Here is a 14,494-nt window from a genome sequence, read left to right as displayed (position 1 = left end):
TCACTGGTGTATATCGCGCTGCGCAGGCGCAGTTTCAGTTCACAGTCGGATTCCGTTCTGCTGACAGCGGCGCCGGGTGATGACGTCAGAAGGAGTCATTGTGTGACAGCGGACCGGATGTGAGCGCGGGAGACGGCGGAACGGTAATAGGGGCGGGAATAGAGGGGGAGGGGACGATACTACCGTGTATCCGACGGGTCCACCCAACCCGGGGTTCTGTATTGTGTCCCCCGTTACACAGTCCTGGCGTCTGTCCCTCCTGACTGACCCCAATAACCTTGTTACGTCCACAGCTGATACCCCAATATATCAGTGTCTGTACCCGTGTGTGAGCTGACGCCCCGGTATCTGTACCCGTGTGTGATCTGACGCCCCGGTGTCTGTGCCCGTGTGTGAGCTGACGCCCCGGTATCTGTGCCCGTGTGTGAGCTGACGCCCCGGTATCTGTACCCGTGTGTGATCTGACGCCCCGGTGTCTGTGCCCGTGTGTAAGCTGACGCCCCGGTATCTGTGCCCGTGTGTGAGCTGACGCCCCGGTATCTGTGCCCGTGTGTGAGCTGACGCCCCGGAGTCTGTGGCCGTGTGTGAGCTGACGCCCCGGAGTCTGTGCCCGTGTGTGAGCTGACGCCCCGGTGTCTGTGCCCGTGTGTAAGCTGACGCCCCGGTATCTGTGCCCGTGTGTGAGCTGACGCCCCGGTATCTGTGCCCGTGTGTGAGCTGACGCCCCGGAGTCTGTGGCCGTGTGTGAGCTGACGCCCCGGAGTCTGTGCCCGTGTGTGAGCTGACGCCCCGGTATCTGTGGCCGTGTGTGAGCTGACGCCCCGGAGTCTGTGGCCGTGTGTGAGCTGACGCCCCGGAGTCTGTGCCCGTGTGTGAGCTGACGCCCCGGTATCTGTGCCCGTGTGTGAGCTGACGCCCCGGTGTCTGTGCCCGTGTGTGAGCTGACGCCCCGGAGTCTGTGCCCGTGTGTGAGCTGACGCCCCGGTGTCTGTGCCCGTGTGTGAGCTGACGCCCCCCGGTGTCTGTGCCCGTGTGTGAGCTGACGCCCCGGTATCTGTGCCCGTGTGTGAGCTGACGCCCCGGTGTCTGTGCCCGTGTGTGATCTGACGCCCCGGAGTCTGTGCCCGTGTGTGAGCTGACGCCCCGGTGTCTGTGCCCGTGTGTGAGCTGACGCCCCGGTGTCTGTGCCCGTGTGTGAGCTGACGCCCCGGTATCTGTGCCCGTGTGTGATCTGACGCCCCGGTGTCTGTGCCCGTGTGTGAGCTGACGCCCCGGTATCTGTGCCCGTGTGTGAGCTGACGCCCCGGTATCTGTGCCCGTGTGTGATCTGACGCCCCGGTGTCTGTACCCGTGTGTGAGCTGACGCCCCCCGGTGTCTGTGCCCGTGTGTGAGCTGACGCCCCGGTATCTGTGCCCGTGTGTGAGCTGACGCCCCGGAGTCTGTGCCCGTGTGTGAGCTGACGCCCCGGTGTCTGTGCCCGTGTGTGAGCTGACGCCCCGGTGTCTCTGCCCGTGTCTGAGCTGACGCCCCGGTGTCTGTGCCCGTGTGTGATCTGACGCCCCGGTGTCTGTGCCCGTGTGTGAGCTGACGCCCCCCGGTGTCTGTGCCCGTGTGTGAGCTGACGCCCCGGTATCTGTGCCCGTGTGTGAGCTGACGCCCCGGTATCTGTGCCCGTGTGTGAGCTGACGCCCCATTTCTCCCTCCAGGATTATGACTTGCACCATCGAGAAGGTTTTGTCTGACGCCAAGTTGCTGGTGGAGCGATTGCGGGAACATGACAGCGCGGCCGAGTCCCTCATCGAGCAGACCACCGTCCTCAACAAGCGGGTGGAGGCCATGAAGCAGGTCCGGGGGCCACAGACGCGGTCACATAACGGGGGGCTCCGACCACGTACACCGATCACCCAGAGCCATGTTTTCGTCCATACAGACGGGCGAGGCTTCTTTTTGGCGGGACGAGCTCTGCTTTGACATCGTTCATTTTACTGGTGGTAGAAATTGTAAAAAAAAACCAAAAAAAAAAAACCACAATACTGACAATTTTTTTGTAGTTTTTACGGCGTAGATTTTGTGGTAAAAATGTCTTTGCAGTGCGACTCTCCACATCAGTACGATGACTGCGATGCCCAACATGTCTCCGTATTTTCAGTATTTTACTGCTGAAAAAAAATCTGAAATTTGCAAAAAAAAACAAAAAACCCCTCAATTTTTTTTTAGTTGTCGCCATTTTCTGAGACCCGTAACGTTTTCATTCTCACCTTGATGGAGCCGGGTGACGTCTTATTTTTTGATAGATGACACAACGTTTTTATTGATGCCATCTTACGACAGATGTGACATTTTGATGTCTGGTGACAGCATCTTGGGGGAATTGCAGAGACCGAAAAAATGTCATTTCCGCGTTCTTGAATCTTTTTTTTTTCGCTCGCGCTGTTGACTGATCAGGTTAATTATTTTTATATTTTGATGACTCAAAATATAAAGTTTTGATAATGTAATAATATATAAATAATGATAATATAAGAATTTTATGTATATAATAATGATACAAAATAATATAATATATATATAATACAATATAAATAGAACAATATAATAAAATATAAATATAAGAATTATAAATATCTTATAATATTTAAATAGAATACATGTATAATATATATAATATATGCATTAATAATGGTGATATAATAAATAAATGTAGTAAAAATAAATTTAATAAATATGGTATAGAAATAATATTTTGATAGATCATGTTTTCTGAACATGGTCATGACATATTCGTGTATTTTTTTTTTTTTTTAAGGGTTTGATTTGAACTTTTGTATTTTATTATTATTATTTTTTTTTTTTTACTTTTCACTGAGCTTGTTAGTTCCCTTAGGAGACATGAAGCTGCGATCGTCTGATACAGCATTGATCTCTAATGTCCCCACCATGTAACCACTAGTAGAAGCTTATAGGACGGAGACCCCTGATCCCGTGATGAGTAATGTGACTGCTCTGGTTCCAGTATCAGGACGAGATCCAGGAGCTGAACCAGGTGGCGAGACATCGGCCGCGGTCCACACTGGTGCTGGGAATACAGCAGGAGAACAGGCAGATCCGGGAGCTGCAGCAGGAGAACAAAGGTCAGTGAGGAAGCGGAAAGATACTGCGAGAAAAGGAAATGATCACTAAGGACCAAGAAGGTGTGTGATCTCTCCTGTCTCCTCCTCACAGAGCTGCGCTCATCGCTGGAGGAACATCAGTCTGCGCTGGAGCTGATCATGAGCAAATACAGAGAGCAGATGTTCCGCTTACTCATGGCGAGCAAAAAGGACGACCCAGGGATCATCATCAAACTGAAGGATCAGCATTCCAAGGTAATTACTGCTCCTCCTGAGAACAATCCTACTACAGTGGGGCAAAAAAGTATTTAGTCAGTCAGCAATAGTGCAAGTTCCACCACTTAAAAAGATGAGAGGCGTCTGTAATTTACATCATAGGTAGACCTCAACTATGGGAGACAAACTGAGAAAAAAAAATCCAGAAAATCACATTGTCTGTTTTTTTAACAATTTATTTGCATGTTATGGTGGAAAATAAGTATTTGGTCAGAAACAAAATTTCATCTCAATACTTTGTAATATATCCTTTGTTGGCAATGACAGAGGTCAAACGTTTTCTGTAAGTCTTCACAAGGTTGCCACACACTGTTGTTGGTATGTTGGCCCATTCCTCCATGCAGATCTCCTCTAGAGCAGTGATGTTTTTGGCTTTTCGCTTGGCAACACGGACTTTCAACTCCCTCCAAAGGTTTTCTATAGGGTTGAGATCTGGAGACTGGCTAGGCCACTCCAGGACCTTGAAATGCTTCTTACAAAGCCACTCCTTCGTTGCCCTGGCGGTGTGCTTTGGATCATTGTCATGTTGAAAGACCCAGCCACGTTTCATCTTCAATGCCCTTGCTGATGGAAGGAGGTTTGCACTCAAAATCTCACGATACATGGCCCCATTCATTCTTTCATGTACCCGGATCAGTCGTCCTGGCCCCTTTGCAGAGAAACAGCCCCAAAGCATGATGTTTCCACCACCATGCTTTACAGTAGGTATGGTGTTTGATGGATGCAACTCAGTATTCTTTTTCCTCCAAACACGACAAGTTGTGTTTCTACCAAACAGTTCCAGTTTGGTTTCATCAGACCATAGGACATTCTCCCAAAACTCCTCTGGATCATCCAAATGCTCTCTAGCAAACTTCAGACGGGCCCGGACATGTACTGGCTTAAGCAGTGGGAGACGTCTGGCACTGCAGGATCTGAGTCCATGGTGGCATAGTGTGTTACTTATGGTAGGCCTTGTTACATTGGTCCCAGCTCTCTGCAGTTCATTCACTAGGTCCCCCCGCGTGGTTCTGGGATTTTTGCTCACCGTTCTTGTGATCATTCTGACCCCACGGGGTGGGATTTTGCGTGGAGCCCCAGATCGAGGGAGATTATCAGTGGTCTTGTATGTCTTCCATTTTCTAATTATTGCTCCCACTGTTGATTTCTTCACTCCAAGCTGGTTGGCTATTGCAGATTCAGTCTTCCCAGCCTGGTGCAGGGCTACAATTTTGTTTCTGGTGTCCTTTGACAGCTCTTTGGTCTTCACCATAGTGGAGTTTGGAGTCAGACTGTTTGAGGGTGTGCACAGGTGTCTTTTTATACTGATAACAAGTTTAAACAGGTGCCATTACTACAGGTAATGAGTGGAGGAAAGAGGAGACTCTTAAAGGAGAAGTTACAGGTCTGTGAGAGCCAGAAATCTTGATTGTTTGTTTCTGACCAAATACTTATTTTCCACCATAATATGCAAATAAAATGTTAAAAAAACAGACAATGAGATTTTCTGGATTTTTTTTTTTCTCACTTTGTCTCCCATAGTTGAGGTCTACCTATGATGTAAATTACAGACGCCTCTCATCTTTTTAAGTGGTGGAACTTGCACTATTGCTGACTGACTAAATACTTTTTTGCCCCACTGTATAATACTGCCCCTATGTACAAGAATATAACTACTATAATACTGCCCCTAAGTACAAGAATATAACTACTGTAATACTGCCCCTATGTACAAGTATATAACTACTATAATACTGCCCCTATGTACAAGAATATAACTACTATAATACAGCCCCTATGTACAAGAATATAACTACTATAATACTGCCCCTATGTACAAGAATATAACTACTATAATACTGCCCCTATGTACAAGAATATAACTACTATAATACTGCCCCTATGTACAAGAATATAACTACTATAATACAGCTCCTATGTACAAGAATATAACTACTATAATACTGCCCCTAAGTACAAGAATATAACTACTGTAATACTGCCCCTATGTACAAGTATATAACTACTATAATACTGCCCCTATGTACAAGAATATAACTACTATAATACAGCCCCTATGTACAAGAATATAACTACTATAATACTGCCCCTAAGTACAAGAATATAACTACTGTAATACTGCCCCTATGTACAAGAATATAACTACTGTAATACTGCCCCTATGTACAAGAATATAACTACTATAATACTGCCCCTATGTACAAGAATATAACTACTATAATACAGCCCCTATGTACAAGAATATAACTACTATAATACTGCCCCTATGTACAAGAATATAACTACTATAATACTGTCTCCTATGTACAAGAATATAACTACTATAATACTGCTCATATGTACAAGAATATAACTACTATAATACTGCTCCTATGTACAAGAATATAACTACTATAATACTGCTCATATGTACAAGAATATACAGTGCCTACAAGTAGTATTCAACCCCCTGCAGATTTAGCAGGTTTAATAAGATGCAAATAAGTTAGAGCCTTCAAACTTCAAACAAGAGCAGGATTTATTAACAGATGCATAAATCTTACAAACCAAAAAGTTTTGTTGCTCAGTTAAATTTTTATAAATTTTAAACATAAAAGTGTGGGTCAATTATTATTTAACCCCTAGGTTTAATATTTTGTGGAATAACCTTTGTTTGCAATTACCGCTAATAATCGTCTTTTATAAGACCTGATGAGGCCGGCACAGGTCTCTGGAGTTATCTTGGCCCACTCCTCCATGCAGATCTTCTCCAAGTTATCTAGGTTCTTTGGGTGTCTCATGTGGACTTTAATCTTGAGCTCCTTCCACAAGTTTTCAATTGGGTTAAGGTCAGGAGACTGACTAGGCCACTGCAACACCTTGATTTTTTGCCTCTTGAACCAGGCCTTGGTTTTCTTGGCTGTGTGCTTTGGGTCGTTGTCTTGTTGGAAGATGAAATGACGACCCATCTTAAGATCCTTGATGGAGGAGCGGAGGTTCTTGGCCAAAATCTCCAGGTAGGCTGTGCTATCCATCTTCCCATGGATGCGGACCAGGTGGCCAGGTCCCTTGGCTGAGAAACAGCCCCACAGCATGATGCTGCCACCACCATGCTTGACTGTAGGGATGGAATTCTTGGGGTCGTATGCAGTGCCATCCAGTCTCCAAACGTCACATGTGTGGTTGGCACCAAAGATCTCGATCTTGGTCTCATCAGACCAGAGAACCTTGAACCAGTCAGTCTCAGAGTCCTCCAAGTGATCATGAGCAAACTGTAGACGAGCCTTGACATGACGCTTTGAAAGTAAAGGTACCTTACGGGCTCGTCTGGAACGGAGACCATTGCGGTGGAGTACGTTACTTATGGTATTGACTGAAACCAATGTCCCCACTGCCATGAGATCTTCCCGGAGCTCCTTCCTTGTGGTCCTTGGGTTAGCCTTGACTCTCCGGACAAGCCTGGCCTCGGCACGGGAGGAAACTTTCAAAGGCTGTCCAGGCCGTGGAAGGCTAACAGTAGTTCCATAAGCCTTCCACTTCCGGATGATGCCCCCAACAGTGGAGACAGGTAGGCCCAACTCCTTGGAAAGGGTTTTGTACCCCTTGCCAGCCTTGTGACCCTCCATGATCTTGTCTCTGATGGCCTTGGAATGCTCCTTTGTCTTTCCCATGTTGACCATGTATGAGTGCTGTTCACAAGTTTGGGGAGGGTCTTAAATAGTCAGAAAAGGCTGGAAAAAGAGATAATTAATCCAAACATGTGAAGCTCTTTGTTCTTTGTGCCTGAACTACTTCTTAATACTTTAGGGGAACCAAACAGAATTCTGGTGGGTTGAGGGGTTGAATAATAAATGACCCTCTGAAAAGACTTTTCACAATTTAAAAAAAAAATAAACAAAGAAATAACATTCTTTTTTGCTGCAGTGCATTTCACACTTCCAGGCTGATCTACAGTCCAAATGTCACAATGCCAAGTTAATTCCAAATGTGTAAACCTGCTAAATCTGCAGGGGGTTGAATACTACTTGTAGGCACTGTAACTACTATAATACTGCCCCTATGTACAAGAATATAACTACTATAATACTGCTCCTATGTACAAGAATATAACTACTATAATACTGCTCCTATGTACAAGAATATAACTACTATAATACTGCTCCTATGTACAAGAATATAACTATTATAATACTGCCCCTATGTACAAGAATATAACTACTATAATACTGCCCCTATATACAAGAATATAACTACTATAATACTGCCCCTATGTACAAGAATATAACTACTGTAATACTGCCCCTATGTACAAGAATATAACTACTATAATACTGCCCCTATATACAAGAATATAACTACTATAATACTGTCTCCTATGTACAAGAATATAACTACTATAATATTGCCCCTATGTACAAGAATATAACTACTATAATACTGCTCCTATGTACAAGAATATAACTGCTATAATACTGCTCCTATGTACAAGAATATAACTACTATAATACTGTCTCCTATGTACAAGAATATAACTACTATAATATTGCCCCTATGTACAAGAATATAACTACTATAATACTGCCCCTATGTACAAGAATATAACTACTATAATACTGCTCCTATGTACAAGAATATAAGTACTATAATACTGCCCCTATGTACAAGAATATAACTACTATAATACTGCTCCTATGTACAAGAATATAACTGCTATAATACTGCCCCCTATGTACAAGAATATAAGTACTATAATACTGCCCCTATGTACAAGAATATAACTACTATAATACTGCCCCTATGTACAAGAATATAACTACTATAATACTGCTCCTATGTACAAGAATATAACTACTATAATACTGCCCCTATGTACAAGAATATAACTACTATAATACTGCTCCTATGTACAAGAATATAACTACTATAATACTGCCCCTATGTACAAGAATATAACTACTATAATACTGCCCCTATGTACAAGAATATAACTACTATAATACTGCTCCTATGTACAAGAATATAACTACTATAATACTGCTCATATGTACAAGAATATACAGTGCCTACAAGTAGTATTCAACCCCCTGCAGATTTAGCAGGTTTAATAAGATGCAAATAAGTTAGAGCCTTCAAACTTCAAACAAGAGCAGGATTTATTAACAGATGCATAAATCTTACAAACCAAAAAGTTTTGTTGCTCAGTTAAATTTTTATAAATTTTAAACATAAAAGTGTGGGTCAATTATTATTTAACCCCTAGGTTTAATATTTTGTGGAATAACCTTTGTTTGCAATTACCGCTAATAATCGTCTTTTATAAGACCTGATGAGGCCGGCACAGGTCTCTGGAGTTATCTTGGCCCACTCCTCCATGCAGATCTTCTCCAAGTTATCTAGGTTCTTTGGGTGTCTCATGTGGACTTTAATCTTGAGCTCCTTCCACAAGTTTTCAATTGGGTTAAGGTCAGGAGACTGACTAGGCCACTGCAACACCTTGATTTTTTGCCTCTTGAACCAGGCCTTGGTTTTCTTGGCTGTGTGCTTTGGGTCGTTGTCTTGTTGGAAGATGAAATGACGACCCATCTTAAGATCCTTGATGGAGGAGCGGAGGTTCTTGGATAGCACAGCCTACCTGGAGATTTTGGCCATCTTCCCATGGATGCGGACCAGGTGGCCAGGCCCCTTGGCTGAGAAACAGCCCCACAGCATGATGCTGCCACCACCATGCTTGACTGTAGGGATGGAATTCTTGGGGTCGTATGCAGTGCCATCCAGTCTCCAAACGTCACATGTGTGGTTGGCACCAAAGATCTCGATCTTGGTCTCATCAGACCAGAGAACCTTGAACCAGTCAGTCTCAGAGTCCTCCAAGTGATCATGAGCAAACTGTAGACGAGCCTTGACATGACGCTTTGAAAGTAAAGGTACCTTACGGGCTCGTCTGGAACGGAGACCATTGCGGTGGAGTACGTTACTTATGGTATTGACTGAAACCAATGTCCCCACTGCCATGAGATCTTCCCGGAGCTCCTTCCTTGTGGTCCTTGGGTTAGCCTTGACTCTCCGGACAAGCCTGGCCTCGGCACGGGAGGAAACTTTCAAAGGCTGTCCAGGCCGTGGAAGGCTAACAGTAGTTCCATAAGCCTTCCACTTCCGGATGATGCCCCCAACAGTGGAGACAGGTAGGCCCAACTCCTTGGAAAGGGTTTTGTACCCCTTGCCAGCCTTGTGACCCTCCATGATCTTGTCTCTGATGGCCTTGGAATGCTCCTTTGTCTTTCCCATGTTGACCATGTATGAGTGCTGTTCACAAGTTTGGGGAGGGTCTTAAATAGTCAGAAAAGGCTGGAAAAAGAGATAATTAATCCAAACATGTGAAGCTCTTTGTTCTTTGTGCCTGAACTACTTCTTAATACTTTAGGGGAACCAAACAGAATTCTGGTGGGTTGAGGGGTTGAATAATAAATGACCCTCTGAAAAGACTTTTCACAATTTAAAAAAAAAATAAACAAAGAAATAACATTCTTTTTTGCTGCAGTGCATTTCACACTTCCAGGCTGATCTACAGTCCAAATGTCACAATGCCAAGCTAATTCCAAATGTGTAAACCTGCTAAATCTGCAGGGGGTTGAATACTACTTGTAGGCACTGTAACTACTATAATACTGCCCCTATGTACAAGAATATAACTACTATAATACTGCTCCTATGTACAAGAATATAACTACTATAATACTGCTCCTATGTACAAGAATATAACTACTATAATACTGCTCCTATGTACAAGAATATAACTATTATAATACTGCCCCTATGTACAAGAATATAACTACTATAATACTGCCCCTATATACAAGAATATAACTACTATAATACTGCTCCCTATATACAAGAATATAGCTACTATAATACTGCCCCTATGTACAAGAATATAACTACTATAATACTGCCCCTATATACAAGAATATAACTACTATAATACTGCTCCCTATATACAAGAATATAACTACTATAATACTGCCCCTATGTACAAGAATATAACTACTATAATACTGCCCCTATGTACAAGAATATAACTACTATAATACTGCCCCTATGTACAAGAATATAACTACTATAATACTGCCCCTATGTACAAGAATATAACTACTATAATACTGCCCCTATGTACAAGAATATAACTACTATAATACTGCCCCTATGTACAAGAATATAACTACTATAATACTGCCCCTATGTACAAGAATATAACTACTATAATACTGCTCCTATGTACAAGAATATAACTACTATAATACTGCCCCTATGTACAGGAATATAACTACCATAATACTGCTCCTATGTACAGGAATATAACTACTATAATACTGCCCCCTGTTGGTTGTTATCAGGAGTTACAGGATCACATGGATAAGATCTCGGAGATGACGGCTGTGATGAAACGCGCCATTGAGATAGACGATCAGTTTGGTAATGGCGACTGTGACCGGATCCTGAAGTTGGAGGTGAGCTGTGAGCTGCGGATGAGATCAGATCTTTCTGTTAATAACAATGATGTAAGTTTTTTTTTTTTCCTTCCTTTCTCGGCAGCAAGAGAACAGGGGACTGCGGGAAATCCTGCAGATCACTCGGGAGTCGTTCCTCAGCTTAAGGAAAGAGGAGGCGCAGGAAAATCCGTCTCTCCCCGTCTTAGTCCACAGCAACGATCACAACTTAAGGAAAAGCTGAGCGTCCGGGAGGCAACCAATCAGAGGATCCGGATTAGAGACTGATTCTCCTGCCCCCTAGTGGTACACTGGGGGACTGACCTTTCATCTGCTCAGAGACTATCCGCGTATTGTAAATATTTCCGCTAACTAGGGGGCAAGATGTTATTTTACTACTGGCACCAAATGGCGCCATTAATTTATAGGGCATTGTAGAGAAATCTAATATTTTACTCTGAAAACTTGAAAACCCTGAAGTGCTATTTTTGTAGGTGATGTCTATGACGATTATATATTTTTTTTTATTGTGTGGACGGACATTTCTCAGTCACATTCCTCGACCGTCGTGGTTACCTTAGTGATTGCATGTCCCCTATTTCTTGTACATGAAGATGGTTTCCATTGTTCCGAGTCTTTATTTTTATAGGGGTTGTTCAGGATTAGATATACATGGCTGCCACCCCAGTCCACAGGATGTCTCTGGTATTACAGCGAAGCTTTATTACAATGAAGAGCATTGCTGCAATTCCAGACACAACCATTGAACAGGAGTGGCGCTGTTTTGGGTAGAAAGCTGGGTGAACACAATTGTTCTCATTGGGGTGTTTTCCCAGCGATACTGGACCTCACACAACTTTCCTTGTAATGTATATACCAAATTAGTTTTAAAGGGATGTGTCCGGGTTAGAAAACCAATGAACATGAGGTCCTTTTAAGCAGAGCTGTTCTGCGATCCGTTTCTCTGGATGACAGATAGTCTTTTGACATGAATGACGTCTGTGTAATACTTCATTTATCCTGTGGGGGTGCTGCAGATAAACTGGATACTTACTATCAGGTTGACCGGCCCGGGTTTCGGCACCATTTTATTAATTTATCCTATCTAGCAGCAATTATTTACACTCAGCGGAGGATCACTTTAGAGAGAATATGTATATATTTTTGGAGGTGGGGGTATGTTTTGGCATTATTCTCGGTACCCTCCTCCGATTAAATATTGTCGGATGTGTTTGTATGGTCGATTTGCCGATGGCTGTGGTCATTATTCCCGTTGTATGATTATCTCAGTGTGTGACCTGCAGTTGTCACCAGTATTGTACAGACATTCACTGTGGAGCTCATACATTAAATATATATTTACATGGTTCTCTGCTCTTTTCCTCCTCTTAGAAAAGCGCCACTCCTCTCTATGGTCGGGTCTGGTATTGCAACTCATTTTAGAAAGTGTGATACGGTAAGACTGTTATCTAACCATGTCACACAGACCTCACTTCTCTGCTTTCTTCCCCAGGTCACACAGACCTCACTGTCGAAACCTTATGATTACAAGTGGAGAGCAGAGCTGTGCGACATGACCGGTTTCTTTTTTTTAATCCCAAACACACTTGCTCTACTTCCAGCAGTGACATGTGTGGCCTGGGAAAGAAAACAGAGCTGTGTTTGAGATAAAAAACAAAACAAAAACTGTAGTATCGCACATCTCTGCTCTTTTCCGGGCACTTGTCACACTAGGTTTCAACAGTGAGAGCCGTGTCTGGGATAGATACAGAGGTGTTTGTAGCATCACACAGCTCCGCTTTTCACTTGTAAGGTTTCGACAGCGAGGTCTGTGTGACTTGGGAAGAGAACAGAGCAAAGCTGTGTGTCTGGCATCAATGCTGAGCGATATGGCATTCTGCAGCTCTCCTCTCACAGCATTGACTATTTCGGGAGGAAGGAGAGCCGCATGTTATTACGTCAACTGCTGTGTCTTATCTCTGATTACAAGTGCAGAGCTGTGTACAGTATAGACCAAAAGTTTAGATACACTTCATTTAAAGATTTTTCTGTATTTTCATGCCTATGAAAATTGTAAATTCACACCGAAGGCATCAAAACTATGAATTAACACATGTGGAATTATATACTGAACAAAAAAGTGTGAAACAACTGAAAATATGTTTTATATTCTAGGTTCTTCAAAGTAGCCACCTTTTGCTTTGCACACTCTTGATGAACTTCAAGAGGTAGTCACCGGGAATGGTTTTCACTTCACAGTTGTGCCCTGTCAGGTTTAATATGTGGGATTTCTTGCCTTATAAATGGGGTTGGGACCATCAGTTGTGCAGAAGTCTGGTGGATAGACAGCTGATAGTCCTACTGAATAGACTGTTAGAATTTGTATTATGGCAAGAAAAAAAACAGCTAAGTAAAGAAAAACGAGTGGCCATCATTACTTTAAGAAATGAAGGTCAGTCAGTCCGAAAAATTGGGAAAACTTTGAAAGTGTCCCCAAGTGCAGTGGCAAAAAAACATCAAGCGCTACAAAGAAACTGGCTAACATGAGGACTGCCCCAGGAAAGGAAGACCAAGAGTCACCTCTGCTTCTGAGGATAAGTTTATCCAAGTCACCAGCCTCAGAAATCGCAGGTTAACAGCAGCTCAGATTAGAGACCAGGTCAATGCCACACAGAGTTCCAGCAGCAGACACATCTCTACAACTGTTAAGAGGAGACTTTGTGCAGCAGGCCTTCATGGTAAAATAGCTGCTAGGAAACCACTGCTAAGGACAGGCAACAAGCAGAAGAGACTTGTTTGGGCCAAAGAACAGAAGGAATGGACATTAGACCAGTGGAAATCTGTGCTTTGGTCTGATGAGTCCAAATTTGAGATCTTTGGTTCCAACCACCGCGTCTTTGTGCGATGCAGAAAAGGTGAACGGATGGACTCTACATGCCTGGTTCCCACCGTGAAGCATGGAGGAGGAGGTGTGATGGTGTGGGGGGGCTTTGCTAGTGACACTGTTGGGGATTTATTCAAAATTGAAGGCATAATGAACCAGCATGGCTACCACAGCATCTTGTAGCGGCATGCTATTCCATCCTGTTTGCGTTTAGTTGGACCATCATTTATTTTTCAACAGGACAATGACCCCAAACACCTCCAGGCTGTGTAAGGGCTATTTGACCAAGAAGGAGAGTGATGGGGGCTACACCAGATGACCCGGCCTCCACAGTCACCAGACCTGAACCCAATCGAGATGGTTTGGGGTGAGCTGGACCGCAGAGTGAAGGCAAAAGGGCCAACAAGTGCTAAGCATCTCTGGGAACTCCTTCAAGATTGTTGGAAGACCATTCCCGGTGACTACCTCTTGAAGCTCATCAAGAGAATGCCAAGAGTGTGCAAAGCAGTCATCAAAGCAAAAGGTGGTTACTTTGAAGAACCTAGAATATAAGACATAATTTCAGTTGTTTCACACTTTAAGTTTATAATTTTACATGTGTTAATTCATAGTTTTAATACCTTCAGTGTGAATGTACAAATTTCATAGTCCTGAAAATACAAAAAAAAAAAAAGATTTAAATTAGGTGTGTCCAAACTTTTGGTCTGTACTGTATGTAATAACTAAAACACTGCTCTCCTTCCCACAGAGACAGTGCTGT

The 14,494-nt window shown here is 43.4% G+C and overlaps 1 protein-coding gene across 1 annotated transcript; it reads left to right on the top strand.

The window, feature by feature from the left end:
- The first annotated feature begins 15 nt into the window (after positions 1-15).
- Positions 16-12,219, top strand: FGFR1OP2 (FGFR1 oncogene partner 2). The gene is made up of 6 exons (XM_069763092.1): positions 16-143; positions 1,708-1,846; positions 3,015-3,132; positions 3,224-3,366; positions 10,758-10,871; positions 10,957-12,219. Exons 2-6 carry the CDS (start codon positions 1,712-1,714, stop codon positions 11,092-11,094), a joined length of 648 nt encoding a protein of 215 aa, XP_069619193.1. The 5' UTR covers positions 16-143; positions 1,708-1,711; the 3' UTR covers positions 11,095-12,219.
- The last annotated feature ends 2,275 nt before the right edge of the window (positions 12,220-14,494 follow it).

Source organism: Ranitomeya imitator, chromosome 4, assembly GCF_032444005.1.
Source record: "Ranitomeya imitator isolate aRanImi1 chromosome 4, aRanImi1.pri, whole genome shotgun sequence".
NCBI lineage: Eukaryota > Metazoa > Chordata > Amphibia > Anura > Dendrobatidae > Ranitomeya > Ranitomeya imitator.
Note: the sequence above shows the minus strand (reverse complement) of the source record. Positions and strands in the feature narration are given on the sequence as shown.